The sequence below is a fragment of the Oncorhynchus masou genome, chromosome 6, assembly GCF_036934945.1.
Source record: "Oncorhynchus masou masou isolate Uvic2021 chromosome 6, UVic_Omas_1.1, whole genome shotgun sequence".
In the NCBI taxonomy this organism is placed as follows: domain Eukaryota; kingdom Metazoa; phylum Chordata; class Actinopteri; order Salmoniformes; family Salmonidae; genus Oncorhynchus; species Oncorhynchus masou.
In genome coordinates, this window is record NC_088217.1 from 74,458,445 (window position 1) to 74,485,925 (window position 27,481).

At 42.0% G+C, this 27,481-nt stretch overlaps 2 protein-coding genes across 4 annotated transcripts in view; both read left to right on the plus strand.

The window, feature by feature from the left end:
• The first annotated feature begins 609 nt into the window (after positions 1–609).
• Positions 610–8,613, plus strand: LOC135542609 (T-box brain protein 1-like). The gene is made up of 7 exons (XM_064969711.1): positions 610–1,139; positions 1,410–1,564; positions 1,661–1,782; positions 2,055–2,207; positions 2,347–2,408; positions 2,997–3,602; positions 8,325–8,613. The coding sequence occupies exons 1-7, from the start codon at positions 610–612 to the stop codon at positions 8,395–8,397; spliced, it is 1,701 nt and encodes a 566-aa protein (XP_064825783.1). The 3' UTR covers positions 8,398–8,613.
• A 2,233-nt stretch (positions 8,614–10,846) lies between these two features.
• Positions 10,847–27,481, plus strand: part of LOC135542608 (sodium-driven chloride bicarbonate exchanger-like) — a 39,902-nt gene continuing 23,267 nt past the window's right edge. Inside the window, exons 1-3 of one of the 3 annotated variants that reach the window (XM_064969710.1) lie at positions 10,847–10,890; positions 10,984–11,113; positions 16,114–16,161. Coding sequence is in view for 2 of the 3 variants with exons in the window: in XM_064969707.1 (XP_064825779.1) it covers positions 14,157–14,204; positions 16,114–16,161 (96 nt within the window). In the remaining variant the exon portion in view is untranslated. Of the gene's footprint in view, positions 10,891–10,983; positions 11,114–13,964; positions 14,205–16,113; positions 16,162–19,088; positions 19,423–27,481 lie in introns of those variants that run through there. The other 2 variants (XM_064969707.1, XM_064969709.1) reach the window with 2 other exon arrangements.

Here is a 27,481-nt window from a genome sequence, read left to right on the forward strand (position 1 = left end):
TTTGACATTTCTGACACTCCTTGGAGCCTTGTTTTCCAATAACATTAAAGTGACCCTCCCCATTTGATGTGAGGTGATGCCCACTTTCAATATTTAGTCATATTTCCTGATTTACATTTTTTTCGAATAATGAAATATGAATGTTGTCATTAACTATAAACATGTTTAAATATAATATACCTGTCGCATGGTACTAGAGGTATAAAAACAGCAGTATTTTGTTCGTCCAGCAAAACGAACATGATCAGAGATTTATATAACTGTTATAAATATAACTGTTTGTACAGGCTACTTCTAAAACCTTATCCCTATTCTGTAATGTAAAGAGTAACAACTGTAGACGTTTCATTAGTTTCGTTCCAAGAGTATTTAGAGTTCATATTCCCTTCATGTGATACGCGTAACCTTAACCAAATTGGTTTTTGTGTTGAGCGTAATTCTCCCTGCGCAGCTCCAATATCTTCGCATCTCAACATCCAACGCCCAATAATATGGATAGCGACTACCACAGGTCTGAACTCGCTACCCAGTACCACCCTATGCTCTCCTGAAGTGAAGGGCTGAACTGAAAAGAGGAACCTAACACGTTCTAATAAAGAAACCACAGGGATGACAAATCTGTCAGACGCAGACGACTTTATCGACTCGGAGGACTCATTTGGTGACGGCGATAAGGGAAGCAGTAGGCAGTCTGCTCAAGAGACCGTCTGCGACAATCGTCATAACTTCCATGGATCTACAGAGGGACCGTATCCCTCGTCTCAGCCCAGCCGCAGCCAAGCTCAGTCCGCGTCTGCTGCCTCGCCTGGTACCATGTTCCCACACCGGACACTACACGGAGCCACCTACCCGGCCCTCGCCATCACCAGTTCGGGTCACTACATGGCACACCATCCTGTGGTCACGCAAGGCTCATATAATAGCCTCTTGACCACTACGTCACCTCAAGGCTTCCCAGCACCCGGATATTTTTACGCCCAGCCATACGGGCATGGCCACCAAGGAGGGGCTTTCCACAAGACCTCAGCAATGCAAACCGGGATGGTTTTTGGTAAAGCGCAAGTTTATCTCTGCAATAGGGCTCTGTGGCTCACGTTTCACAGGCACCAAACAGAGATGATCATCACTAAACAGGGGCGGTGAGTATTGACCCGTTCACTTTCTCGCTTGCCTTGCATAATGTTAGCTAATGTCAACATCAAATCAAATCACATAGTGGGCAAACTGCCGTACTTATTTGGACGAAGTCAAATTGACCTGTTTATTGAAAACGCCTGGGGTTTATTAACAAAATATGGCCACAGCAATAGTCCCAATTATAATGAATTTCGTTGTCTCATTAAGTAAAGTTTTAGCGGGCTTTAGGAAGTTGTAAAGGAAATAAAACTCTATATTTTTTATTCTTCCAGACGAATGTTTCCATTCCTGAGCTTTAATATATCTGGACTTGATCCGACGGCAAATTACAATATTTTTGTGGACGTCAGTCTCGCGGACCCTAATCACTGGCGGTTCCAAGGAGGACAGTGGGTACCCTGCGGTAAAGCTGAGTCAAATGGGACAGGCAAGTGATGTTACTTTTCTTGTCCCCCTTCTATGCTCTCCAAGTGAGGTTTTCTGACAAAGAAAGTGAGTAATGTCTTCAATAATCAATTTATAGGGAACAAGGCCTACATGCATCCAGACTCTCCGAACACCGGCGCGCACTGGATGCGTCAAGAAATTTCCTTTGGAAAACTGAAGTTGGCAAATAATAAAGGGGCATTGGAAAGTGCAGGGCAGGTATGTTTAATATAATCTTTATTTCGTACAGGCTCATATATATACGGTGTGAGGTCTTGAAAATATGCTATATTCAAGTCTAGAGACGTTTAATTGAGAGATTGTCTATAAAAAATGAATTTTTATGTATTTATCAACCATATTGTATGAAATAATTCAGAATTTATTTTTCTTTTTTTTTCTTTTTTACACAAATCTTCAAATTGTGCTTTGTCTCTAGAGATGATCACAGATGCCCCAATTAACACCTGTTTTTCATGTCCTCTGTTCAGATGGTTGTCGTTCAGTCCCTCCATAGGTACCAACCCCGTCTTAATGTGGTCGAGGTGCACGAAGATGGGGCCGAGAACGCCAGTCAACCCAGACAGTCATTTACGTTCCCCGAGACGCAATTCGTTGCAGTCACAGCATACCAGAACACAGACGTAAGGAAATTCGTTCTTTCAAATATTGATTCATTTTTTAAATTGGGGCTAGGCAAATATTTTCCTATTGGGGTAAAAGTGGTTCACAAATTGACAGACTCGGTTAGGCCTTTTTAATGTTTTTGTTTTCTTCTTTCAGATAACACAGCTGAAAATAGACCACAATCCTTTCGCAAAAGGTTTTCGGGACAATTATGACAAGTAAGTAAAAAATATATTAGCTTAGCCATTGTTTTGTTTTTTAATATCCTTACATATTTAAATATTATTCTATTGAAATTATTAATATCACAAATTGTGACTAAAATATTAACACATTTAATGTAGTTTGTTCCGAAATTAGACTATGCTTTACGCACGACTTTTCCCCATTTATTTGTGACGTTGTTGTCACTCCTAAAACAACCATATGTTTTTTTTAATGATTTCTTCAATACCAGCTTTAAAGGTAAGGACTACATTATGATGTAAACGAGCTTGAAATGCATTATGGATTTGGATACGCGCATATTTTTGTTCAATTGGATATTTATGCGTTTGTGTGTCAGAATTCATGTGGGCAGACAAGTTCAATTTTCTTGCCAGTATTATCTTCAAATATTTAGTGTTTTAAATATAATGTAAGAAACTATTGGAGATGATTTAGGCTTAATGGTGTAAGACGTCCGTTAATTTTTTTAAATAATTGCATGCCATTGTTACTTCACCCTTGTGGAAGAGTTTTATTTTAGGTCTTTCTCATTTGTAGTATTTTCCAATTTCCTAATTGATTGTTTTGCATGTCTCTAGAATCTACACAGGCTACGATAGTGACCGGTTGACGCCATCGCCGAGTGACTCGACCTACGCCCAGTTTGTGCCCGGTGCCAGATATGCACTTGCTAATTCTTTCCTTCAGCACCAATTCGTCAGCACTTATGCCAAGTCCTGTTTCCGCCCTAGCGCAGGAGCTACGTCTGGACTAGACTATAACGTCCCCTTAACTAACAGCATGCTGTCACCGCAAACCAGCGAGGAGGACACGATGGCGGCATCCCCGAGATGGTTTGTGACACCGACCAACAACAGACTGGACTATGCCTCCCGCACAAATGACGCGACTGGAAACACGGCAACTTTGCTGTCATATGCAACAGCTGGGAAGGCACTACAGCTGTCCGCAACGGACAGTTCGGGTAGAGCCCTTACTTATTACGCAGAACCAACGGATTTTGCGCCGACCTCACCCCAGTATTGCGGTGCGTCTAGCCCGGCCCTGTCTTGCTGGACTAATGGACACGCTATAGGTACTGCGGACTTTGACGAGGTCCTCTCACTTTCAAAGGAGAGTTTGCCAACGAGTGTCTCTGAAGACGCAAAACCACAAGATATCTCGGAGTCTAGTTGGATAGAGACATCATAAACTGAATTGAAAATATATCCCATCCAAGGTTATTGGCACCAGTCGAAATAGTCATCTGGAAATCGTTCATTCATTTTTTCATTAGACTGCATTTTTGGATTAGCCTACAGTGGGCTATGGATATGACTGAAGTATTGAAATGTTAACGACAAAATTGTCTATTTAAGCTATAATAATGTATCTATATAACATTAGCTGTAGTCACACTCTAGATGTTTTCATTGAATCCTGTTTCCTAATTTGGGCTGATTTGATTGATTGATTTTGATTTGTTGAATACATTTTTGGAACGTGTTCATGTCTTAGCCTGCGTTGAGTTTCCTTGGCATTATGTTCTATTGTGCTGGCCTTAGTAGGCTATATATGATCCACAATGTCTTTTCTAGCGCAAAAAAACAAGGTCCTGAGTTATAACAACTGTACTAAAAGTAAGTAGCCCAATGCTTCAAAACACAATGGACATATTAATAAATCAACGCCCAAAGCAAAAAAAGGCGAGAGGGAATTTGTTGTAGTCTTTAAGAGGATGTACACTAATTAATTATCTAAAAATGAAGTAAAAATATAAATTCGATTAAAAGCAGATGGAGAAGTTGCAATTCCTTCTCTCTTTAAATGTGTTTATACCAGGTATGATGGTTTATCAGTGCTGTTGCTGCTTTGCTTGCAGATGCGTGAACAATGGAACAAACTGAAGATGAAAGATATTCATAAGAGGACCACAATGGACATAAGTAATTTGAACTTGTTTTTTAACCCTTGATAATGTTTAATGTGTGTATTGTTGTACTCACATAGCTGATTCAACATCTGTATTTTACATTTGTCAAATTACTTTCATTTATTCGGCGACTCTTGACGTTTTCTTTAAAAATAAAATATTTTTGTGTTAAAGTAACTGCCCAGTGTTTCCAGATTTCTATGAAATATGACCTATAATTTACAATATGAGTAAAACACTTTTCCTACCAAAAGATAATTAAATATGTTGAAAATAAGCTTTTCGGTGTTTGAATGATATGGGCGTACCCCAATAACAATGATGTGGACATATTGCTGTGGGTGTAAACAGGTCATTAAAAATATTAATCACAAGTCAACCGCTGATTGGCCAACACAGCCAGTGAGCCAACCTGACTTCACATTATATGGTTGAAATAGTAAGCATTTTTGAGATGTTTTCTTTTCTCAAATGCGTTGGCGTCAAATACGAGTATAGGACGAGTCAACAACATTATTTGAGAATGAGCTAACAAACAATGAACTTAAGTGATATTGTCACTGGACAGTTACTTTAACCTTCATTGAGGTATTTACAGAAAATTAATCTCGGTTAAACCAGAACAATAATCTTGGGCAATTTGCTCAACTGTGTTTACATATTTACATATAACGTAAATTATTTGCAAAGAGCTTCCTATTGGTTGTTTATGATACTTTCCAAGTGGAAATGTACGAATGGCTATATAAATACATTTGATTTGATTTGAAAACTCGGCCAAATTGGAAGTTTCCTAGTTGTTTTTCCAGTAGTCTTTCTATGAGAGATTAACAGGAAGTAGTCATGGCCCAATCCCAAACCAGGGATTTAGAGGTTTAGATAACTAATCTGGCAGGTTAGGATAAATCACGTGGCAGGTTGGAATTAACATAACATGCTAGGAAAATGAGGTTAAAGTTAGGAAAATAGTTAGGTATAGGCTTAAAAACATTTTATGGATCCGCCCCTTTTTTTCAATCGTCGCCTAAAATGACTAAAATCTAACTGCCTGTAGCTCAGACCCTGAAACAAGGATATGAATATTACTGATACAATTTGAAAGGAAACACTTTGAATTTTGTGGAAATGTGAAAGGAATGTAGGAGAATATAACACATTTGATCTGGTAAAAGATAATACAAAAGAAAGAAAAAAAGCGTTTTTTGTACCTTCATCTTTGAAAAGCAAGAGAACGGGCATAATGAATTATTCCAGCCCAGGCGCAATTTAGACTTTGACCACTAGATGACAGCACTGTATGTGCAAAGTTTTGAGTGATCCAGTGAAATCTTGCATATCTATTCAAAAGGTAGTATCAAGACTACCCAAATGTGCCTAATTGGTTTATTCATACATTTTCAAGTTCATAATTGTGCACTCTCCTCAAACAATAAGATCAAGATAGCACGAAATGAGGGAAAGGTTGCTTACTTGGTCGGAGGACGAGGCTTCATCAACGGTTCAGAAATCCATATTCCTCCCTAAAATCTCACCAGAAGAAACAGATTGATGGTTTCACCCATGGTATTGTAATGAAACAGCATTTCCGCACTTATAAACCCAGGGTCGTTACAGTATTCTAATTTTCCTTGTATTGTTTAACTTTACCTCACAAGCATCAGGTGACTATTTTTCAGGAATACTCAGGTACTTCAATTTATTAGTTTGTTCTTGTATGACCAGAAGGCCTATTTTGTTTACAAACTTACGAAGAAGCTGTATTAATTGTTTATGTATACAGTAACTAAGATACTGTTTCAAAGGGCATACAGGTCTGCTCTGACTTTACATGTTTATTTTTCTATTTAGTTATTAATACTTATTTCCATGTGAAAAAGGTCTTAGGAACGTTTATATGTAAAACATGTTTTATTCAAAAAATTTTATGATCAGTTTTCATATACACTTAAAATAGTAGGTGCCCTTTTATTTAAATTATTATTTTGTATTTTATTTCTCAGAATAGTTCCTGATTACACTAAAGAGGGTTTTTAGTCTCTCTTACTACAAGAACCCTTGGTTTGGTCTTAATTTTCTGTTGAGTTGAATTTCAAAAGCTGGATAACATCTAGCTCAAAGTTGATAGAATAAGCTATTTTCACTTTATGTTGACTTAAATGGTGCAGATATCCATTTAACCGATGTTCCTTATCGCTTACGTTCACTGCTCCTACGTCTTTGACTCATCCTACTACAGTGCACAAGACCTTATTTTATTTGCTAAATAATTTCGAAATTTTTGCTCAATTTCGGCTGATGCCAACTTCTGGAGGTCACAGTGGGGCAACGATATTTGGCTTTCCCATGGATCTGAACGCTCCGCCGGTGTCACTACAATGAACAATACCTTTGGTGGTAATATTCTACACTCGGAATGTGACCCCTTTGGTCACTTTATTTGTCTTGTGATCAGTTACAATGACATTACACTCATTACTGTAAACTTCTATGGGTACAACACCAAACACGAGAATGATGAGTTGATTGAATCTATAGAGAAACTTATAATTCATTGGTTATCTAAATTTCCGAATTCATTATTATTGATAGGAGGGGACTTTAACATTACTATAGATAATTCAACTGATAGATGGCCCCCAGGTAGGCCAACCAATCAGAATTTGGGTTTAATACTTTTTATGGTAATGTTTGATCTTACTGATATATGGAGAGAGAGGTTTCTGGCCGACAGATCATTCACTTGGAGTAACAAAAGAGATTCCAGACAATCCAGAATAGATTTTTGACTTATATCCAAATGTATTGATAGTGAGTGTGTTACTACAAATATTTGTACTACTCCCCTCACAGACCATATAGCAATTTACATTGATATCAAAATATTTATCCCTGATACTATCCTTGGTAGAGCATCCTACTGGAAGCTAATAAATAGCTCATTATTAAATAATGATATAGTTAAGTTTGAGGTTAAAGATCTTCTTTCACACTTTTAGGAAAGGGCTTGTGAAAACCTTACTGCAAGAACTGGGAGCTCTTCAAATTTGAGGTGTTCAAATACCTTAGAAAATATGGTAGTAATCTTGCTAAGACCAGAAGAGCTGAGGAGGAAAAGGTGATCATTAAGATAACTTCCCTTTCTCAGAGGTCCCCAGCTGACCTCTTGGGGGAGAAGATGGAACTAATTGAGTTACAAAATAAACTGGATAATATATATACATTAAAAGCAGGAGCCTTTATTAGATCTAGGAAAAATGGATTCCTATTCCATCCTATTTCTTTAGACTCGAAAAATTGCAATCTAAAAATAATACTATCCATAAATTAAACATTTATGGTGTTATTACAGATGACCAAAAATTAAATCGCTAAATACTGTAGCAATTTCTACAGAAAATTGTGTAGCTCTATGTACTGTCAGGAATCCACAGATATGTTTTTTAACTCACTGAATAATGTTCACTATCTAAACAGTGTGAAAGTTGAAGAGATTATAGAGTCTATCAAACATCTAAAGAACAATAAATCATCAGGTGTTGATGGAATTACATCAGAATTAAAAAATTATTTCTGAACAAGTAGCTCCCTTCCTATTTGAAGTCTTTTTAGAGAGTATTAAAAACAATGTTCTCCCTCCTACAATGAGTCAGGGGTTAATAACACTGATACCTAAGCCTAAAAAAGAAGTGCTGCTCATCGATAACTGGCGTCCAATTTGTCTTCTTAATATTGACTATAAGATATTAGCCTCCCTACTTGCAAAAATAATTAAGGAAGTCCTGGATGCAATCATTGATGAAACACAGTCTGGCTTTATGAGGAACAGACATATTTCTAACAATGTCAGACTGGTATTAGACATACTTGACTACTCAGACCTAATAACCGAGGATCTCTTCATATTGTTTTTAGATTTTTATAAATCAAATCAAATCAAATCAAATTTATTTATATAGCCCTTCGTACATCAGCTGATATCTCAAAGTGCTGTACAGAAACCCAGCCTAAAACCCCAAACAGCAAGCAATGCAGGTGTAGAAGCACGGTGGCTAGGAAAAACTCCCTAGAAAAGCCAAAACCTAGGAAGAAACCTAGAGAGGAACCAGGCTATGTGGGGTGGCCAGTCCTCTTCTGGCTGTGCCGGGTAGAGATTATAACAGAACATGGCCAAGATGTTCAAATGTTCATAAATGACCAGCATGGTCGAATAATAATAAGGCAGAACAGTTGAAACTGGAGCAGCAGCACGGCCAGGTGGACTGGGGACAGCAAGGAGTCATCATGTCAAGTAGTCCTGGGGCATGGTCCTAGGGCCGCGGTTCAGTTGAAACAGTAGAGCATCAGTAGAGCATCAGTTCCTCTTCTACTCCCTTGAGAGACTTGGCTTTGGGGATTTTTTCTGTAAGGCTATTAAGACTCTCTATACAAATGATAACATCTCAAATTGAAATATGGCACCTCAGCTAGATTTGAGTTAAAGAGAGGAATTAGGCAAGGTTGTCCTATCTCTCCGTACCTGTTTTTATTAATCACCCAACTTCTTATAAATTCTTTAAATAATAGTCCTGTACAAGGTATTTCCATGGCTGGTAAAGAAATTATTATTAGCCAGCTGGCTGACGATACTACACTTTTTCTGAAAAAGATGCTAACCAAATTCCCATATTGATCAATGTGATTACAAACCTTTTCCAAAGCGTCTGGTCTATATCTTAACATTACTAAATGTGAACTCGGCTGTCAAAGATTGTGTGACACCTTCAAATGATGGTATTCCAGTAAAAGAAGAACTTACATATTTAAGCATAACCATTATAAAGGATCAAAAGTCTAGTCTTGCTAAATTTTAACCCTCTTATTAAAAAAACCTAGAAGACGCTAAATCAATGGCTTCAGAGGGACTTATCTTTAAAATGTAGAGTCCTAATAACCAAGGCTGAAGGTATCTCTAGACTAACATATGGCGCTCTATCTTTATATCTTGACAGTAAAATATGCAAGGAGATAGACCAGATGCTTTTCAACTTTCTTTGGAGAAACCGTACCCATTACATAATGAAAACTGTTGTAATGAACACTTATGAGAATGGTGGGCTGAATTTTCTGGACTTTACTACCTTAAATAATACTTTTAAGATCAATTGGATGAAACAATTCCTAAGAAGACCCACTTCTATGTGGAATTTTATTCCTCATCATGTCTTCTCTACTTTTGGTGGCATTAACTTCATGTTGGTTTGCAATTATATTACTGACAAAGTTCCAGTGAAACTTTCTCCTTTTCATCGGCAGGTTTTCTTGTAATGGTCCTTAATTTATAAGCATAATTGTTCTTCACACAGATATTATATATGGAATAATCAGGATATATTGTATAAAAATACTTCCTTGTTTTTAGAATATTGGTTCCGAAATAATATCCTATTGGTGAGCCAACTGGTAAATGCAGAGGGTCTTTTACTCAGTTATAAGGAATTCTTATCACGTTACAAGGTGCCTGTAACACCTAAAGATTTTGAAATTGTTATAGATGCCATTCCCTCAGGTGTTGCTTTATTATTCAGGAACGTGTCAAGACCTGACCCTCAGAGGCTACCTTCTGTTGACCCTGTTGACTCATCAGTAGGAAAGATTTGTTTCTCCTTTGGTCCATTCAACAACAGAGCGATACAAACCTTGTTTCAGCAGGATGTTGTATCTATCTATACCTTATGTCATGCCTTACTGGAATGGATTTATTGATTATATATGTTGGAAAAAAGTTTGGATGTTGCCACACACATACCTACTTGTTAACCAAATTAAGGAAGTTTCCTTTAAAATGATTCATAAATATTATCCTGCCAACCACTATATGAAGAAGTTTAAGGAAAACATCAACTCAAATGGCTCCTTTTGTAATGACCACCCAGAAACAGTGTTGCATCTTTTTTGGCATTGTATTCATGTAAGAAAACTGTGGCAAGACATCAGTAGATTTATAATTGAACACATTTATGAAGATTTTACACTATTGTGGAGAGATGTACTGCTTGGATTCTTTACCTACGATGGAAATAAACTGAAACATTTTTATGTCATTAATTTCATTATTCTTTTGGCCAAATTTCCTATTCACAAATGTAAATTTACAAACAAACAAAAAACATTTTCTTACCTTACAAAAAGAAACTGAACTGTATTTTAAGACAATTAAATACTCTACTAACAAAAAAGCTGTTAGGATTGTATGTCCCTTAAGGTCCTTGTGTAATGTTGTATATTATTCATATATACTTGTGTTCCCACGTGTATTTCCTGTATTGATTTGTTGTTAAAAAAGAAAGTTTAATTAAATAAAAACTGCACCAAACACAAAATTGGCCGACGACAACCTGCAAAAACGTCCAAATTAATTACAGATTTAAAAACGATTCTCACTATTTTGAGGAAGTGTTGACTTTGTTCCTATGGTGACCCATGGGGGACAAACATCATTAACTGCCACATCGAACCACACCCCTAAGACTGAAACATAGTTTTTTTAATGAGTAACAGAAACACATTTGGGAATCTGAGGGGTGAGTATCCAAAAATGTAATGGTATGCTGTCAAACAAGGCTCCAAAAAAATCTAAAGGGGCTCTATAAAGATTTGCTATGTATTCTCCTAAGGCCCATTGCTACTAGAGCAGTCATTTCCCATACCAACGGTCTGACTGACTTCCTAAAGCAAGGCCACTGGAGAGGCCCATTGGAAACATCAATCTACCATCCACTGCTCAGCCTGTGATGAAGATGTCAGGTGAGAATCCAAATTTGACTGGTTTAGGCTACACTTATACTGTTTAATTGCCTATAAAAAGAACAAACCTTTTTTGGTAATCATCTTTAATTGCATATCCTAACTTTGGGTTTCTCACCAGGTCATAGCTTCAGTTGTTCAGACATCTTCAAATTAGGGCTGGGCGGTATACAGTATTTTAAGTTATACCGGTATTGATGCAGGGACCGGTTTGGTTTTTACTTGACCTTCTATACAGGTATTTGAATGTTTGGGTTGTTAAATGTGATACGCCATGTGTAATGTACATTTTTAGTGTTTACTTCGCTACTTGAGTCAACGCTCTCCGCTTTCTCTCTGTGCCACTTTCCACACAGCCCTCGCCACGCCCCCAGTCACTCAAGGAGCGCATTTGACGTTCCTCAACCATGAGACACTTGCGTTCAGTCTGCATGATGAATGCAGCACATACAACAATGTTGATGACAACAATGCTGTTTTCACTTTGCTTCTTAATATAAATCCACTAGCGTTCTATAATGACACTATTAGTTTGTGTTTCTTACATCAGCAAACAGCTAGTTTGTCTTTTCTTAGCAAGTTGCCCTAAATCTTGTGAGATGCTAATTGTTAGCCGCTAATGCTAATAGCTAGCTAGCTAATAATTGTACCGAGTAAGAGCACACGTAGCTAGCTAATACACCCTGACAATATCAGTGATGGTGTAGACCCAAATCAGCATGTTGTTTGTGCAACAATGTCTTCTAAATCAAAGAGGAATATGCAAAGCAAGAATATGTTAGCTACATGAAGTAGCTAAGAGAACATGCAACGTAGCCAAAATGTATAGGGTCCTCTGGGAAACACTTAACTTTAATTCCTACCCTGTCACAACTCCTCCCTGGCATTTTAATTCGTTGTCATCTCAAACAACGCTCTATTCAAAGTGCCCACTTTTATATTCTAACTATAGAATTAGAATAGTCATTCTATTTCCAGGATTCCAACAGTTGTGCTCTAATTCGCAAGTCAAATCTCAATTGCAACATTTGGTTAAAAATAAATACGAGATTATTTGCCCATATCATGCAGCCCTACGTGGCAGCGTGGGAAATTACTTTGAATAACTGAAATGGCTCAAGGTGGAAATAGGAGTCACTCTGATTAAATTGGGGTTTACCCACAAAATTGTCCATAACTCTGTCTCCAAATATCTAGGGTTGGACCAATATGCACTTTAAGCACTTTGACATGCAAATACAGGTCCAGCCTTACTCAGACATTTTAAGACCTTTGCACTATCCTGCTGAATTTTTTGTAAATATTCTGTAAATATCCGTAGCTTTTTTCCCCATTTGAATATATGATCTTGTCATTAAACTATGACTGCTGCGAAATGGAATTGCCTCTTGAGGACATTAAAGTTGTCTGAAACTGTAATTATTTCATCCGTATAAATGACACATCAGTACTTCACCAGAAGGAGCTATGCTCTGCTAACTTTGATCCCTGCAGATTTCAGTGGCCCATGGGGAAAAACGAACGTGTGTATTTTGCTGCAGTTCTGTGGAACAGTTTCCCAAGCTACCTAAAAACTCACCAGAGAACAGCTTTAAGGTGTCACAAACAAACCAAAAATATTTGAGAAACACCATGGCGGTTTGATTAGGGCTATTCTCCCACGAGGTAACTCGTAAACGGGCTCCTCTGTGCTGTAGATGTCGTTGTTGTAAATGGATTGCTGTAAATTGCTTTTGTTGCTTTTAATTGCATTGAGTGCATGTGCAGTGTTGGTCTTTCCCACCTGTCATCTTGCTGAACAATGAGGACCACTATGGAAATAAGCCATCGGGTTTCATTGTTTTTATTCTCAATTATTTTTTTGATGTATGTAATGTTTTCTCCTGCTGGAGCAGCCTACTGCTTTTGATTATCCAATACATTTTATCAATCAGTTGATCAACAACTTTATATCTTGAGTTGTACCATAGAAATATAATTGACTTGAAATGGGTATTCATTTCAATCTAATATCTCGATGTGATTGGAGATGTGTGTTTTTTCTATTGATAGTTTTATATTTGTAATATTTTCCTGCTTGATTAATGTTGATCATTGCATTTTAAAGAAAATGAGCTGGCTACTGAAAATTACGCCAATTTATCAAATTGCTCAATTTGATATGACGCATCATCCCATTGAACACTAGGTGGCACCAATGTAACGTTGTTCAAATGATGTCAGTCAACGACTTCACAAATTGGTAAATTAATCAATATCCTGTATATCCCATCGCACTGCGCACACACGTGGGCCATGATATAAATGGTTCATGGTTATCTGCATGTATTTTACAATTTATGAAGTAGGCCATTCGATTACGGTCCCAAATTTCCCTCGTCTATCGCAATAGAGCAAATTAATTACTGTATAGGCTAATTTCATGGGTCAGGCATCAATCCTAGGATCCTTCCTTAACCACATAATACGGACAGAACCAAAATAGACAACAATTAAATATGGTAGCCTACGTGTTTTTGTGTGTGGTTAATTTGGATTACAAATGGTATAATGGCGTATAATGTCCTACCTAATTCTATATTGTCCCAAATTAACAGAAATATCTGTCAACATAGCAACTAGAGCCTACCTCTGTTTTATCCTGAACAACTCCGGTGTTGTGCGCTCATATCCTGTTCTATTGAGTGCAAACCGTCCTATAACAATATTCTGTGGATCATTTTTAAGAATAGGTCGACATGTGTGCAATCTTGGGGCAACGCGCGCCACTGTGGACGAAATCTATATCGTGCTGCGCTTCATTGCCTCACGTGTGCTCCAACTCGTCATGGAGCGCAAATTGCACTCTCCAAGCTTGAGCGCGTGAATGGGAAATCGCTACCCCATGACTAAATTATGTAGGACTGGACGAGGAGGATGCTTACCTTCATTTGAGAAAATCGGCCCAGTTTATATAAGGGTTCACCCTGATATAGCCCGGCAACACTAGATAGAATACATTAGGAGCGTATCAAGTCTACAGAGAAAGCGAGGAAAGGAAAATATGGACCTAACGGACCAAGGAGCACAAATGGAGCCGCTACTACCCTCGGTAAGGATGTCCCATAGACAACCTACAATAGGCAACCATTGTGTTCTCACTGAAAATGGATTTCATATTGTTGATTGAGAATGTCTTGATGTGGGGATTGAACGCACCTGCGTAGATCAGCCTATGTGTGCAATACATTTGAAATAAATCATAGATAGTCTATGTATGTTATTACATCGGTTATTTTATAGCATTAGAAAATTACAAAACTGTAGTAGGCCTAATATAGGTAAGTAGGTTATAACCTAGTTTTATAGACCGGTTTGCCAAGACAACTGTTTTATCGAAAATATCGAGACATCGTAATATTTGTGATGATCGCTTCACTCTGGACCATCCTGGATCTTTTATTTGTGCTGGACCAATAGACCTGCATTAATATTGTCATCAACGTGGGCTAATAAAACTCCACAATGTTGATGTTTTTATTGCATAGTCTACTACATCAAGTATTTATAGAATACTGTAATTAACCTGATTTAGAAAGATATGGTCGTATTTATTTACCAATTACTAATGCCTCATTTTCTTTATATCCACTAATTTCTCCTCTAATGCCATAGCTGACACATTTTGTTATTGATAAAGGATGATGTAGGCTCATGTCTTGTTGATGCACCTACTGACAGTGGAGGCTGCTGAGCGGAAGACGGCTCATACTAACGGCTGGAACGGAGCAAATGGAATGGCATTAAACCGTGTGTTTGATCTATTTGATACCATTCCACCTATTCCGCTCCGGCCATTACCACGAGCCCGTCCTCCCCAATTAAAGTGCCACCAACCTCCTGTGCCTACCGTGGTTCCAGTTCAATTGGTCCACTGCTGGATTACCTTACGGTGGAGCCGATTTAGAATGTCTGTCAACTGATAACCAAATACTTCATAGAAGCACTATGGTGAAGTCCTACTCAGTCTGTCTGCCAATCAGTGGTTATGATGCGAAGGAGATAAGGAAAAGAAGCCATTTGGGAGATTTGGGACAGAGCCAGGTCCTATAATTGTGGACAGCTGTAAATTCACGGGCCCCATGTTGTTACGGTAGTTTACTACTAGACAGTAGATTTTGGCTCATCTGATATCTGATTGGACCCATTAGGATCTATAGGTGTATTATTAAGGAATGCCACCGACAGACACCACTCATCAATTAGAACCAGAGTTTTTTTTTCTCTCTCTCTCTCACCCTATAGGACATACTCTTTCTATGGTCAATCCACGGTCATGGACAAGACTGATGAACCGTAATCTATACATGTTGAATAGAGACCACACCCAGTGGTGTCCAAAGACTGTGCCTGTTCCAGCGGTCAGGTCCTGTTTAGCATTCCGGTGATGGCTTGTTGAGAAATGGCCGCCGTGCTGGATTCTCGCCTCAAATCCAGGGAGAGGAGAAATATGGCTTTTGCTCAAACACTGTTGAAAACATTGTTTCCCTTTATGCATAGGTCATTATAAAAAGGAAAACCAAACATGACATTGAAAAATTACATTGATAAAACAGGTCGTCCGTGCGAGCCTACTTAACCAGTGCTGTGGATTGACCACGGGTTGAATATAACATGGGATGCTTTTGGTCACTGACTCACAATGCAGAGTGCAGTGCCCTGTCATCATAACTCCTGGCTGCCTAGCTGTAGCGTGTGTCCTGCATCCCAATGCGTTGCCATAGTTGCTGAAGGTTGTGTGTGGGTATGTGAGGGGATAGTAGGAGTGAGTATTATGTGGAAATCCTCACTGTATGACAAACAAAAATGTCATGTAAACTTGTATTAGAAACCTGGGAACCGGCAGTGATTGCATAGTACTCAATGACTTCCAGTGTGAAGATGCGTAGCTAAGCAAGACTGCATTATGCATGTAAACAATGTACTGTGGATTGATGTTATACTGACCTTGTTATTTACAGGAACCAGGCCCCCAGAGTCCTCAGATACCTCAAGGAGACACGAATGTGGTGAGTACCTCTGCTTTCATACCAAGCCAAGCATGCAGGATAAATCCTACTACTTTTGCTCAGTGATTCCTTTTGATTTCCACTACAGATAAAGCCACTTCATGCAGCAAATGTGTAGGCATACATTTCAAACGGTCTTGGTTATGAATATCACTGACAATCCATCTGGCAAGCTTTCAAAGTCCCGAGTCAGACTTGAGATAAGAGCTCCCAACCAAGACTTTCACAGAAATCATTCATTGACGTCAATGGGAGACTTCAGCAAAAACTTGAGTCGAGCGCTCCGATTCCACATCAGAAATACATGGTATATATTGGGTAGAGAGAGGGTGTTGGGAGTTAGGGCTGGGGACAGAAGATGGAGAGGGTGTGATGAAGTAACGATGGGTCTGAATGCTGAGTCCTAAACCTGGGCACAGTGAGCCTGGCTGGTCTTCTGGCTGGAGTGGATCTAGTGTGAACAGACGGGGGAGGTCTGTCGAGCAGAGTGGGTATAGCAGGCAGAGCTAGGCCTGTTCTCTTGGACATAATGCTTGGACCGACTGGCACATAATGAGCTTCTGGACCGACTGTGCAGAGCCATCCAGACTGTAGTGAGCTACCTGGACCGACTCAGAGCCAGCTGTCTGACTGGCTGATCCGACTGTGCAGAGCCATCCAGACTGTAGTGAGCTAAGTGCCTGGACCGACTGTGCAGAGCCAGCCAGACTGTAGTGAGCTAAGTGCCTGGACCGACTGTCCCCACTGTAGTGAGCTAGAGCCATCCCCACTGTAGTGAGCTAAGTGCCTGGACCGACTGTGCAGAGCCATCCAGACTGTAGTGAGCTAAGTGCCTGGACCGACTGTGCAGAGCCAGCCAGACTGTAGTGAGCTAAGTGCCTGGACCGACTGTGCAGAGCCATCCCCACTGTAGTGAGCTAAGTGCCTGGACCGACTGTGCAGAGCCATCCCCACTGTAGTGAGCTAAGTGCCTGGACCGACTGTGCAGAGCCAGCCAGACTGTAGTGAGCTAAGTGCCTGGACCGACTGTGCAGAGCCATCCCCACTGTAGTGAGCTAAGTGCCTGGACCGACTGTAGTGAGCAGAGCCATCCCCCGACTGTGCAGTGTAGTGAGCTAAGTGCCTGGACCGACTGTGCCTGGACCGGACTGTGCAGAGCCATCCCCACTGTAGTGAGCTAAGTGCCTGGACCCTGACCGACTGTGCAGAGCCATCCCCACTGTAGTGAGCTAAGTGCCTGGACCGACTGTGCAGAGCCATCCCCACTGTAGTGAGCTAAGTGCCTGGACTGTGCAGAGCCATCCCCACTGTAGTGAGCTAAGTGCCTGGACCGACTGTGCAGAGCCATCCCCACTGTAGTGAGCTAAGTGCCTGGACCGACTGTGCAGAGCCATCCCCACTGTAGTGAGCTAAGTGCCTGGACCGACTGTGCAGAGCCATCCCCACTGTAGTGAGCTAAGTGCCTGGACCGACTGTGCAGAGCCATCCCCACTGTAGTGAGCTAAGTGCCTGGACCGACTGTGCAGAGCCATCCCCACTGTAGTGAGCTAAGTGCCTGGACCGACTGTGCAGAGCCATCCCCACTGTGAGTGAGCTAAGTGCCTGGACCGACTGTGCAGAGCCATCCCCACTGTAGTGAGCTAAGTGCCTGGACCGACTGCAGAGCCATCCCCACTGTAGTGAGCTAAGTGCCTGGACCGACTGTGCAGAGCCATCCCCACTGTAGTGAGCTAAGTGCCTGGACCGACTGTGCAGAGCCATCCCCACTGTAGTGAGCTAAGTGCCTGGACCGACTGTGCAGAGCCATCCCCACTGTAGTGAGCTAAGTGCCTGGACCGACTGTGCAGAGCCATCCCCACTGTAGTGAGCTAAGTGCCTGGACCGACTGTGCAGAGCCATCCCCACTGTAGTGAGCTAAGTGCCTGGACCGACTGTGCAGAGCCATCCCCACTGTAGTGAGCTAAGTGCCTGGACCGACTGCAGAGCCATCCCCACTGTAGTGAGCTAAGTGCCTGGACCGACCAGAGCCATCCCCACTGTAGTGAGCTAAGTGCCTGGACCGACTGTGCAGAGCCATCCCCACTGTAGTGAGCTAAGTGCCTGGACCGACCATCCCCACTGTGTGAGCAGAGCCAGAGCCATCCCCACTGTAGTGAGCTAAGTGCCTGGACCGACTGTGCAGAGCCATCCCCACTGTAGTGAGCTAAGTGCCTGGACCGACTGTGCAGAGCCATCCCCACTGTAGTGAGCTAAGTGCCTTTGGATGTTGAGCTAATGCCTGGATAGCATCCCCACTGAGTGAGCTAAGGCCTGGACCGACTGAAGAGAGTGAGGGGGGGAGAGAAGACACAGCTAAGAGAGATGCTAGTGCCTTTCCTTCACATTTCTGATAGTTACCCCAACAATCCTATTTATCATCCGTGCCTAAATTGTTATTGATCCAGTACTACTGCCACTCGGAATGTATGTCATTAGGTAGTGTAGCAGAAGAATCGCTTGAAACGACGGATCCATTTCCAGTACAGCATGTTTCTGCCACAGTGTTCCGCTGACCATGCAGCACAGACTGAGTACAGTAGTGTCCTAGGCAGGACACACACACACACACACACACACACACACACACACACACACACACACACACACACACACACACACACACACACACACACACACACACACACACACAGAGGATGACTGCAGAGTAGAACCGCCTCATAGCATGTCCCTGTGGATTTGGGATGGATCAGATGTGGCAGGTGCAGCGGTGAGGAGTCCTAGGGCTTTTCTCTTCAAACCTCACAGAAGAAGGGTCTGTGTGTGTGTTTTGCTTACCGTGACTTAGCTACAAGCTTCTCTTAGATAAGAGGGCCACAACACCACACAGCCCAGCATAAGTGATGTCAGCAGCTCGTTAATCTCACAGGGGATTGGTGGACGGATGCTTGTCAGAAAACATCGGAGCCCGTCTGGATCAGAGCTGGGCAGTCTGAGCGCTTGTTTGTGTTGCAAAGCTGCTGTCAGGAGGAGGCTGGCTAGCATGGGGAAGAGGAACCGGTGAGAAGAGCCTGGCTCGACCTTACTGCCAATATCTCCAGCCGACAAACACAGACTCTGTCAGGGTGCTTGGATTCTGAGCTTCCATCTTGCGGTCTCTCGACCACTGTACATCCAAGGGGAAATCTCGGGCTTCCTTGCCCACACTGACGCGCCATGTTATCGGGGAGCTTGGACCCCAACTCTAATGGATTTAACTGCCAGGTACATCTCTGGGTTTAGCCTGTGCCACCTGAGGGAGGTTGGCACATAGGGGGTGGCACAAAGAATGGGATGGAAATGCTGGTGATGATCAGGTGGCCTAAACTATTGGTTGTTGCATCACAACATTGTTTGTGTTCATGTAAGAATATATCCTGATTGGAGTTTTAGCTCATATTTGGGTTTATGAAAATATACCACTGCAGACTTATCATGCACACATTCACGTCATCATTTCTCAACAGTGACATTGGACAGAAACACTATACAACATTATTGATGGATAGCAAACGGGCCATTTGACGCTTTCCTGGACACTCTGGTGGATTAACATTGAAGTCACTACAGAGTGAATGGCCTCCAGTTCAGTAGTATAGTGTTGGTTAATGCGATGCTTGATCACTGCTGTTGTTCTGCAGTAGAGGCTTGCGGTGCTGCTGATCTCCATGCATAGGAAAAGGTTCTGAGGAGCTACTGACAGATGGGACTCAAGCACTCTCATTTTGCGAGTTGGGGGGAGATCGAGCTAGAGATTATACCCACTGCCATGAACCTGACTGATCTTTGAGAGAAGCCAGAGGAAACCAAATGACCTAAACTGTTTGTGTTTGTCTCTGTCTTTGTCCATTTATGGCTACTTCAGAAGTATTGCTGTTTGTTGATGTCTTTTAGGCTTTGGATTAAACTGTGTTGATGTCACAAAGTGAATAGGATGTCTGTGATAGATAGGTATGGCTTTGAGAAGCTCTCCTGGGATGCTGATGCTGAGCACACTGCCATTGCCACGGTAACTACGGCCATCTGTAGGGATCAGACGTGTGACGACGTCTGCCCTTATCCAATCCCATGACTCTGTTGTAAGGGGCTCCGCCCATGATAATCCACTAGCTGCAGCTATATAGAATCCCCCCGGCTTGAAACACATGTACAGTACTCTCATCCACATTAGACTGATCTACAGTCAGTAATCCTCTATCCCGTAGTTGAGGCTTTGTGAAAAGTCACATGCTATATGTCTCTGACCTGTATAGGTGTTGTTGGTCAAAATAATACGTTGAGAAGTTCTTTAATGTATACCTCATGGCCTAGATATCCTATGAAGGTAAACGTTGATCATCTCTGCAGGTTCCGTGCGTCACAGAACTCCCTGAGAGACATATGAGGAACGTGGAAATTGGGTCACAAGGCTGGTGTGTGTGTCCTGGAAGGTTGTATTCTCACCGAAACGGCTTCCTGGAAATGGCTCGTGTGAAATCTCCGGGTTGAATTTTCCCCTAGGTACAGATTTAGGATCAGCGTCCCCTCCCCCAATCCTAACCTTAACCATTAGTGGGGGGAAAGCGTAGCTGACATCAGGTCAGCGTCGAGGGGCAACTTCACCCTACACCCGTGTGAACAGATAGGTCTGTGATTTTTACTGGCAAAGATATGGGTACATAACCCAGGCACACCTTTCGGTCAACATTAGGAGACATCCTCTGTGTTTATTGTTTCTTAATGATTTCCATAATACTTCCTCCCCCTGAAAGATAACATCAGCAGACCATCTCCTCTAGTGCAGCAGCCAATCATATTGTTCTCTCTCCCGGAGGTCGACCTGAAGTCCCAGGATGTCATTTTGATTTGTAGGTGGTTTACATTTTAAACAAAGACTTAGTTCACAACCGGGATGTGCAACCCTGGCCCTGGGGTTCCAGACTGTGTGTTAGCAGGCCTTTGTTCCAGCCCTGCATTAACACTTCTGATTCAACTGGTTACAGTGGGTGCATTATCAAACCAGTTCTTGTTCGAACTCAAGAAAACTATGTGTTTCCTGCGTTGAAAATCACCGTCTCCTTGAATGCGGTCATTTCGAAAAGAAAATGCTGAAGGAAAAGGAAATCTCAAGCGAGGTTCTAGAGTGGTTCTCAAAGGAAGGAATGTCGTCCAGCAGTGTGTGTGGGAGGTAAAGACGAGAAAGGAAGTCGTTTTTAAGCTGATAGTCATTTTTAAGGGAACTGGAAGTGTTTGGTGCTGTTGATTTCAGAACACATCAGTTGCTAGTTGAGAGACCTCTACACGCCAGGCTCTTTGTTGAAAGCCACCTTGACCATCTGTCGGTTTGATGAGAACATGTCATTATCACAAAATTGAACATGAAGAGAATGCTACGGTTCGTACTGTCCAAGGTGTAGGACCTGACCTAACATGAGGGGAATGCAGGTGCTATCGCTACACACACAGGGACCAGCTGGTGTGTGTGTGTGTTGTTGTTGCAACTGTGCCTGTTTGCGTGCGTGCGTGTGTGTTTGTGCTCACTCGGGTTCTGAAGGAAAATATAAACAAAAATATACATGTAACAATTTAAAAGATTTTACTGAGATACAGTTCATATTATTACTATGATTATATATATATATATATATATATAATCATAGTAATATATATATATATATATTAACCAGGCAAGTCAGTTAAGAGCAAATTCTTATTTACAATGACTCCCAATCACGGCCAGATGTGATACAGCCTGGAATCGAACCAGGGACTGTATGGACGCCTCTTGCACTGAGATGCAGTGCCTTAGACCACTGTGCCACTCAGGAGCCCTTAGGAAATCAGACAATTGAAATATGTTCATTAGGCACTAATCTATAGATTTCACATGAATGGGCAGGGGTGCAGCCATGAGTGAGCCTGGGAGGGCATAGGCCTAGCCAATCAGAACGAGTTTTTCCCAGCACAAGGTGCACCTGTGTAATGATCATGCTGTTTAATCAGCTTTTTGATATGCCACACCTGTCAGGTGGATAGATTATCTTGGCAAATGATAAATGTTCACCAACAGTGACGTAAACAAATGTGTGCACAAAATTTGAGAGAAATAGGCTATTTGTGCGTATGGAAAATCTCTGGGTTTTCTTTACATCTGCTCATGAAACATAGGACCAGTGTATACTACCTCATTTGTCATCACCTCCAAGCCTCCAGTGCTTCTTCATGGGTCGTCCTTTTAACCAGTAGCAGTTGGTACAGCTTATCTAGAGTTTTGATTAGATGGTATATGCTGTAGCTACAAAGTGACTTTTTCGTAGCAGTTTAGGAGCACTTACGCAGCAGGTTAGGAGAATTACCCTAACCTTAACCCTTATCCTAACCATTACCCTAACCCTTATTCTCAACCTAACCATAACCTAACCAAGCATTTGTTTATCAACAGATAGAAAACCCAATTTAGGACCCAATTAGGTTAGGAAAAGGGTTAGGGTTAGCTAAAATGCTCTCCTAACCTGCTACGAAAAGTAACTTCCGGTGGTAGCTGTACTCCTTTATCGAGGTCAGTTAGTTTCCTCGTGGTCCGACTCCTCTCAGGAAACACAGACTGACTTTGTTGATTCCTAAGGTCACAGTCACACTCACTTCATAATAATCCATTGATGTCAGATTTCAGAACTCATCAGAATGAGTGGTGACTGGTGGGGATACAGACTACCAGGTTATCCTGGGTCAGTTGTTGTGTCCCAGGGTTGGGGACTGATTTGGGTCAGTGGTGTATTGTATTGATAGGCTAGCTGGCTGGGGGAATGAAAGCACCACCTGTGAAACTGTAATTCTATTCCGGGCCACCTGCTGTTTGTAATCCGTAGAGGGATTTTGGTTTCGGAGGCTTTTGGCTTGATTCTTGTTTTTTGTTGCTTCGTCACGGTCACGGAAAAAATCTACAAAAAGTATGATTTGACAGACAAAACTGGTAATCAAGTTACTGGAGTAAATAAAACAATTGTGTCAATATTTACTTTTGTACCTTTTCACTTCGTAAAGAACAGGTGTCCTTGATGGTTTGGATTCATAGCAGGAAACCTGTTTACAATTTTTTTTTAGATGTTTTCTTGTCACATACACCGGAACGGTCCTGCGATAGACTAGCGCCCTGTCCAGTGGGAGTAGTTGTACATCAATCTGCCTCACGCTACAGAAACAGGAGATAGACTCCTGCCTATTGGGCCTTTCTGGCTCGGACAAAGCTTACTTACTAAATAGACGACCGATTCCCATCCCATCTCTACCGCCAAATCTGCATATCTATGTAAATATAAGCATATTGGACACAGTCCAGATTATAGGGGAGATTGTTGTAAACTTCAAGGAAATAGTAGGATAAAGCTCTTCCTTGTCCCTGTTCTGTTCAGGGCTCTGTTCAGGGCTCTGTTCAGGGCTCTCTGTTCAGGGCTCTCTGTTCAGGGCTCTGTTCAGGGCTCTGTTCAGGGCTCTATGTTCAGGGCTCTATGTTCAGGGCTCTATGTTCAGGGCTCTATGATCAGGGCTCTATGATCAGGGCTCTATGATCAGGGCTCTATGATCAGGGCTCTATGATCAGGGCTCTATGATCAGGGCTCTATGATCAGGGCTCTATGATCAGGGCTCTATGATCAGGGCTCTATGATCAGGGCTCTATGATCAGGGCTCTATGTTCAGGGCTCTATGTTCAGGGCTCTATGTTCAGGGCTCTATGTTCAGGGCTCTATGTTCAGGGCTCTATGTTCAGGGCTCTATGTTCAGGGCTCTATGTTCAGGGCTCTATGTTCAGGGCTCTATGTTCAGGGTTCTATTTTCAGGGCTCTGTTCAGGGCAATAGCCCTGTGGACCCACACTGCACAGATGATACATACAGTTAGTCAGCTTGATAGGAAAGAGCAGAGTGCATCAGTGAGCAACACGTGTAGGGACATGGGGGGGAGGCTGCTGTAGCCCTGAACTGAATACCAAACAACTGTACGCGTTTCTCCTCCTCTGTCTCTTTCTGTCTCCCAGAGAGACGCTTTAGGATAAGAATGAGACTACGCTTTCAGTAAATAGTCAAATGACACAAAACAAATCATGGACAATTGCTGATGGGAAATGCAGAAAATGTAGCTACACACTGTTTCTACTGCATCTCTGTGGAGTGCATAGAGAACAGGAGAATAAGCCTGGGAACGGCCTCGGTGTTTAGTAAACAGAGAGGAGGAGGGAGAGAAGCCAATGGCAGGCATCTTTCCAAGGTCAACCTTGAACTCGCCAAACGTGGAAATCAGATAGACGTCAAGCTCCTCGTCCTCCTTTGGTTTTCAGTCCCGGGCTACAGCAGCTTCCCCTTCCCCCTACATGATGTCAAGCTCCTCTTCCTCCTTTGGTTTTCAGTCCCGGGCTACAGCAGCTTCCCCTTCCCCCTACATGATGTCAAGCTCCTCGTCCTCCTTTGGTTTTCAGTCCCCGGCTACAGCAGCTTCCCCTTCCCCCTACATGATGTCAAGCTCCTCGTCCTCCTTTGGTTTTCAGTCCCGGGCTACAGCAGCTGTCCCCGACATGTGTTTCTCTGCTCATTCCCATCATGCTGACTAACTGCCTGCAGAACTAGGCCTGGATATGCGTTTGTTAGCGTATGCATGGTGTGTGCTCATTTCTCTGTGCATTTATGCATGTGTGTGTGTGCGTGCGTGCATGGAGAGCAACTCCCACCTCGCGCTGGCTGCTCTGATGTCGTCACCAGGCAGAGGGCATGATAGGAGCTGATATAGTCGGTGCTCTGTATGTCTCTTTCCAGGGTTAGATCCTGGGATATACACACCTATGGCAAAAGGTTAGTATTTGTGGGGAGATTAAATCTTTGGCGGGAAGCTCTCTCTGCCGCTCTTACATCAGTGTTCTGCAGCCTGCAGGAGATCCTGTCCCCACACCAGGCTATTAATAGATACAGACAGAAACCTGCTGCAGGCCGGAGATGCTGTCTCATTTGTCAAACTGAACAGAAGACACGGAACACCACTCCGTCCTCCTATAGTGATCCCGGCACAGAGAAAGACAGTTGGCGTTATAGGATTTATTGACCGCTTTTCTCATCATGTTGATCTAACGAGACTTCAACATGAATTCATGAGCAAGTCGAAGTTAAGATGGTGTTGTGGGATCAGTGGTGGAGTCCTCTCCATTCTAACTCAGATCAGGAAGTGAATTGAAATTTGATTCATTAATAAATGACACTTCTACTTCTGAAATGAACTGAGATTCAGCTCCTGAATTCACTGAATTGAAATTGAATTGACACTCAACCCTGAAGAGGATAACAAATATTTGATCAGACCCAGAATTTATAACAAGACGTTCTCGTAGGTTATTTCATTGTTGTTATATCAGACCAAACATTTTTCTCACGGGCTAGCAGCCAGGGAACAGGAGGTGGGGGGATTTCATTATGGTGTCACTGAGAACGAGGGGATTTCTCAGGGGGCCGTGGGTCCTCCTGGGGATAGAAGCAGCAGGGTCTGCCCCTGGTCACCCTTCACATTTCTCCAAGGGTGGTCTCTCGCGCTCCACACTCTGCTATGACAGCCATACTGCCTGATAAATCGAATGGGTATACATGACAGTCTTGCCCTACACCATTGAATAAACAAAGATATGTATTTAGGACTTTTTAAATTTCGTGCCCGACACCAAAGGGACTCTGGTTAGGATGTCTGTCTTTCTTTCTTTCACACTTTCATTCTTTCATTCATTCCTCTTTTGATGCTTCTTCCCACAGCCTCTATACTAGCGATCTCAGTCAGACTGTTTCAGCTGTGTATGTGGAAACAGCTTTGCTTGTGTCCAACTTCTAAGATAATCATTGAGCACACTGACACTGCCCACATGATGGGTCAGTGGTCCATTCCTTGAAGCAAGATGTAAATGACTTGACATCCAATATCACATTCACAAACAAACCAGCGCTGAAAACGTTTGTATACTTTCTATTGATAATTCCTTGATCTCCATCTGTCGAGGAGAAATCACCCTCCTGAGACTGAGACTGTCTAATGTGATGTCTAAGCCCACCCGGCCACAACCCACCCATCCCCACCACCATCTGTCCGGAACATTCCCATGATCCTCTAGGCTCAGTCACATGGGCGTCCATGTGTGGGTGCCTCCTCTCTCCAGCAACCTGGCCTGGGCTGGCCTAATCTTCTTCAGCACCCAGGACTGGCAGTGTAGGACGTCTTTGATTGGTCTGTAGCCACAGTCATCCAGTCACGGGATGCGCATGTATTAGAATTGTATTCCCTGTATAGTGCACTGCTTCTGACCAGCATTCTAAATGGAATGCAGATAATACACAGTCTTTTGTAATACTGTCCAGATTGATCTGAACTGCAAAGATGCTTCACATTTGACTTCTGTGGTATAATTTTGTTATGTTAATAGGCTCTGGTATCTTACCTTTGGAAGCTGTGGCATAGAGCCAGTGTCCAGGCGCAGGTTCTGAGGTGCTTCCACCAGCTGCAGGCCTGAAAACATTGAGTTCTAGAATTAAGCGAGGTGATAGGAATAATACAACCACTGTTATCTGTAGCTCATTTCCATGCCCATTGTATTACTAATACACTGCTGTCGTATCTACACCGTCTAAACGAAGTGCTGTAGATTCACTGTCTCCCAATCACGTTGAGTGCTGATTACATTCTAGTCTGATTAGATTGTCAAATGATGCAATATGGAAAAGCTCAGCAGTGACCGGAAATGATTTGAGTGTAGCATTGACTTGTGCTCAGAGATGATTGTGAATGAAGTGTGGCTGATTACCAAAGGAAATTAACTAGCATTACTCGGCATCTGTGAGTATAGCCCTTCCTCTCATATTTTACCAGCTTACCACTGGCACCCAGAACCTCCTATGTCACCTCATGTTATTTGGCAAAAAGATTAAGCCAAAAACCCCCTGGACAGAAACATGTTATTTTGGGAACACTCACTAAGCGAATAGAACATAGACACAGTATAAACGCACACACACACACACACACACACATATATATATACACAGTGGGGCAAAAAACTATTTAGTCTGCCACCAATTGTGCAAGTTCTCCCACTTAAAAAGATGAGAGGCCTGTAATTTTCATCATAGGTACACTTCAAATATGACAGACAAAATGAGAGAAAAAAATCCAGAAAATCACATTGTAGGATTTTTTATGAATTTATTTGCAAATTATGGTGGAAAATAAGTATTTGGTCACCTACAAACAAGCAAGATTTCTGGCTCTCACAGACCTGTAACTTC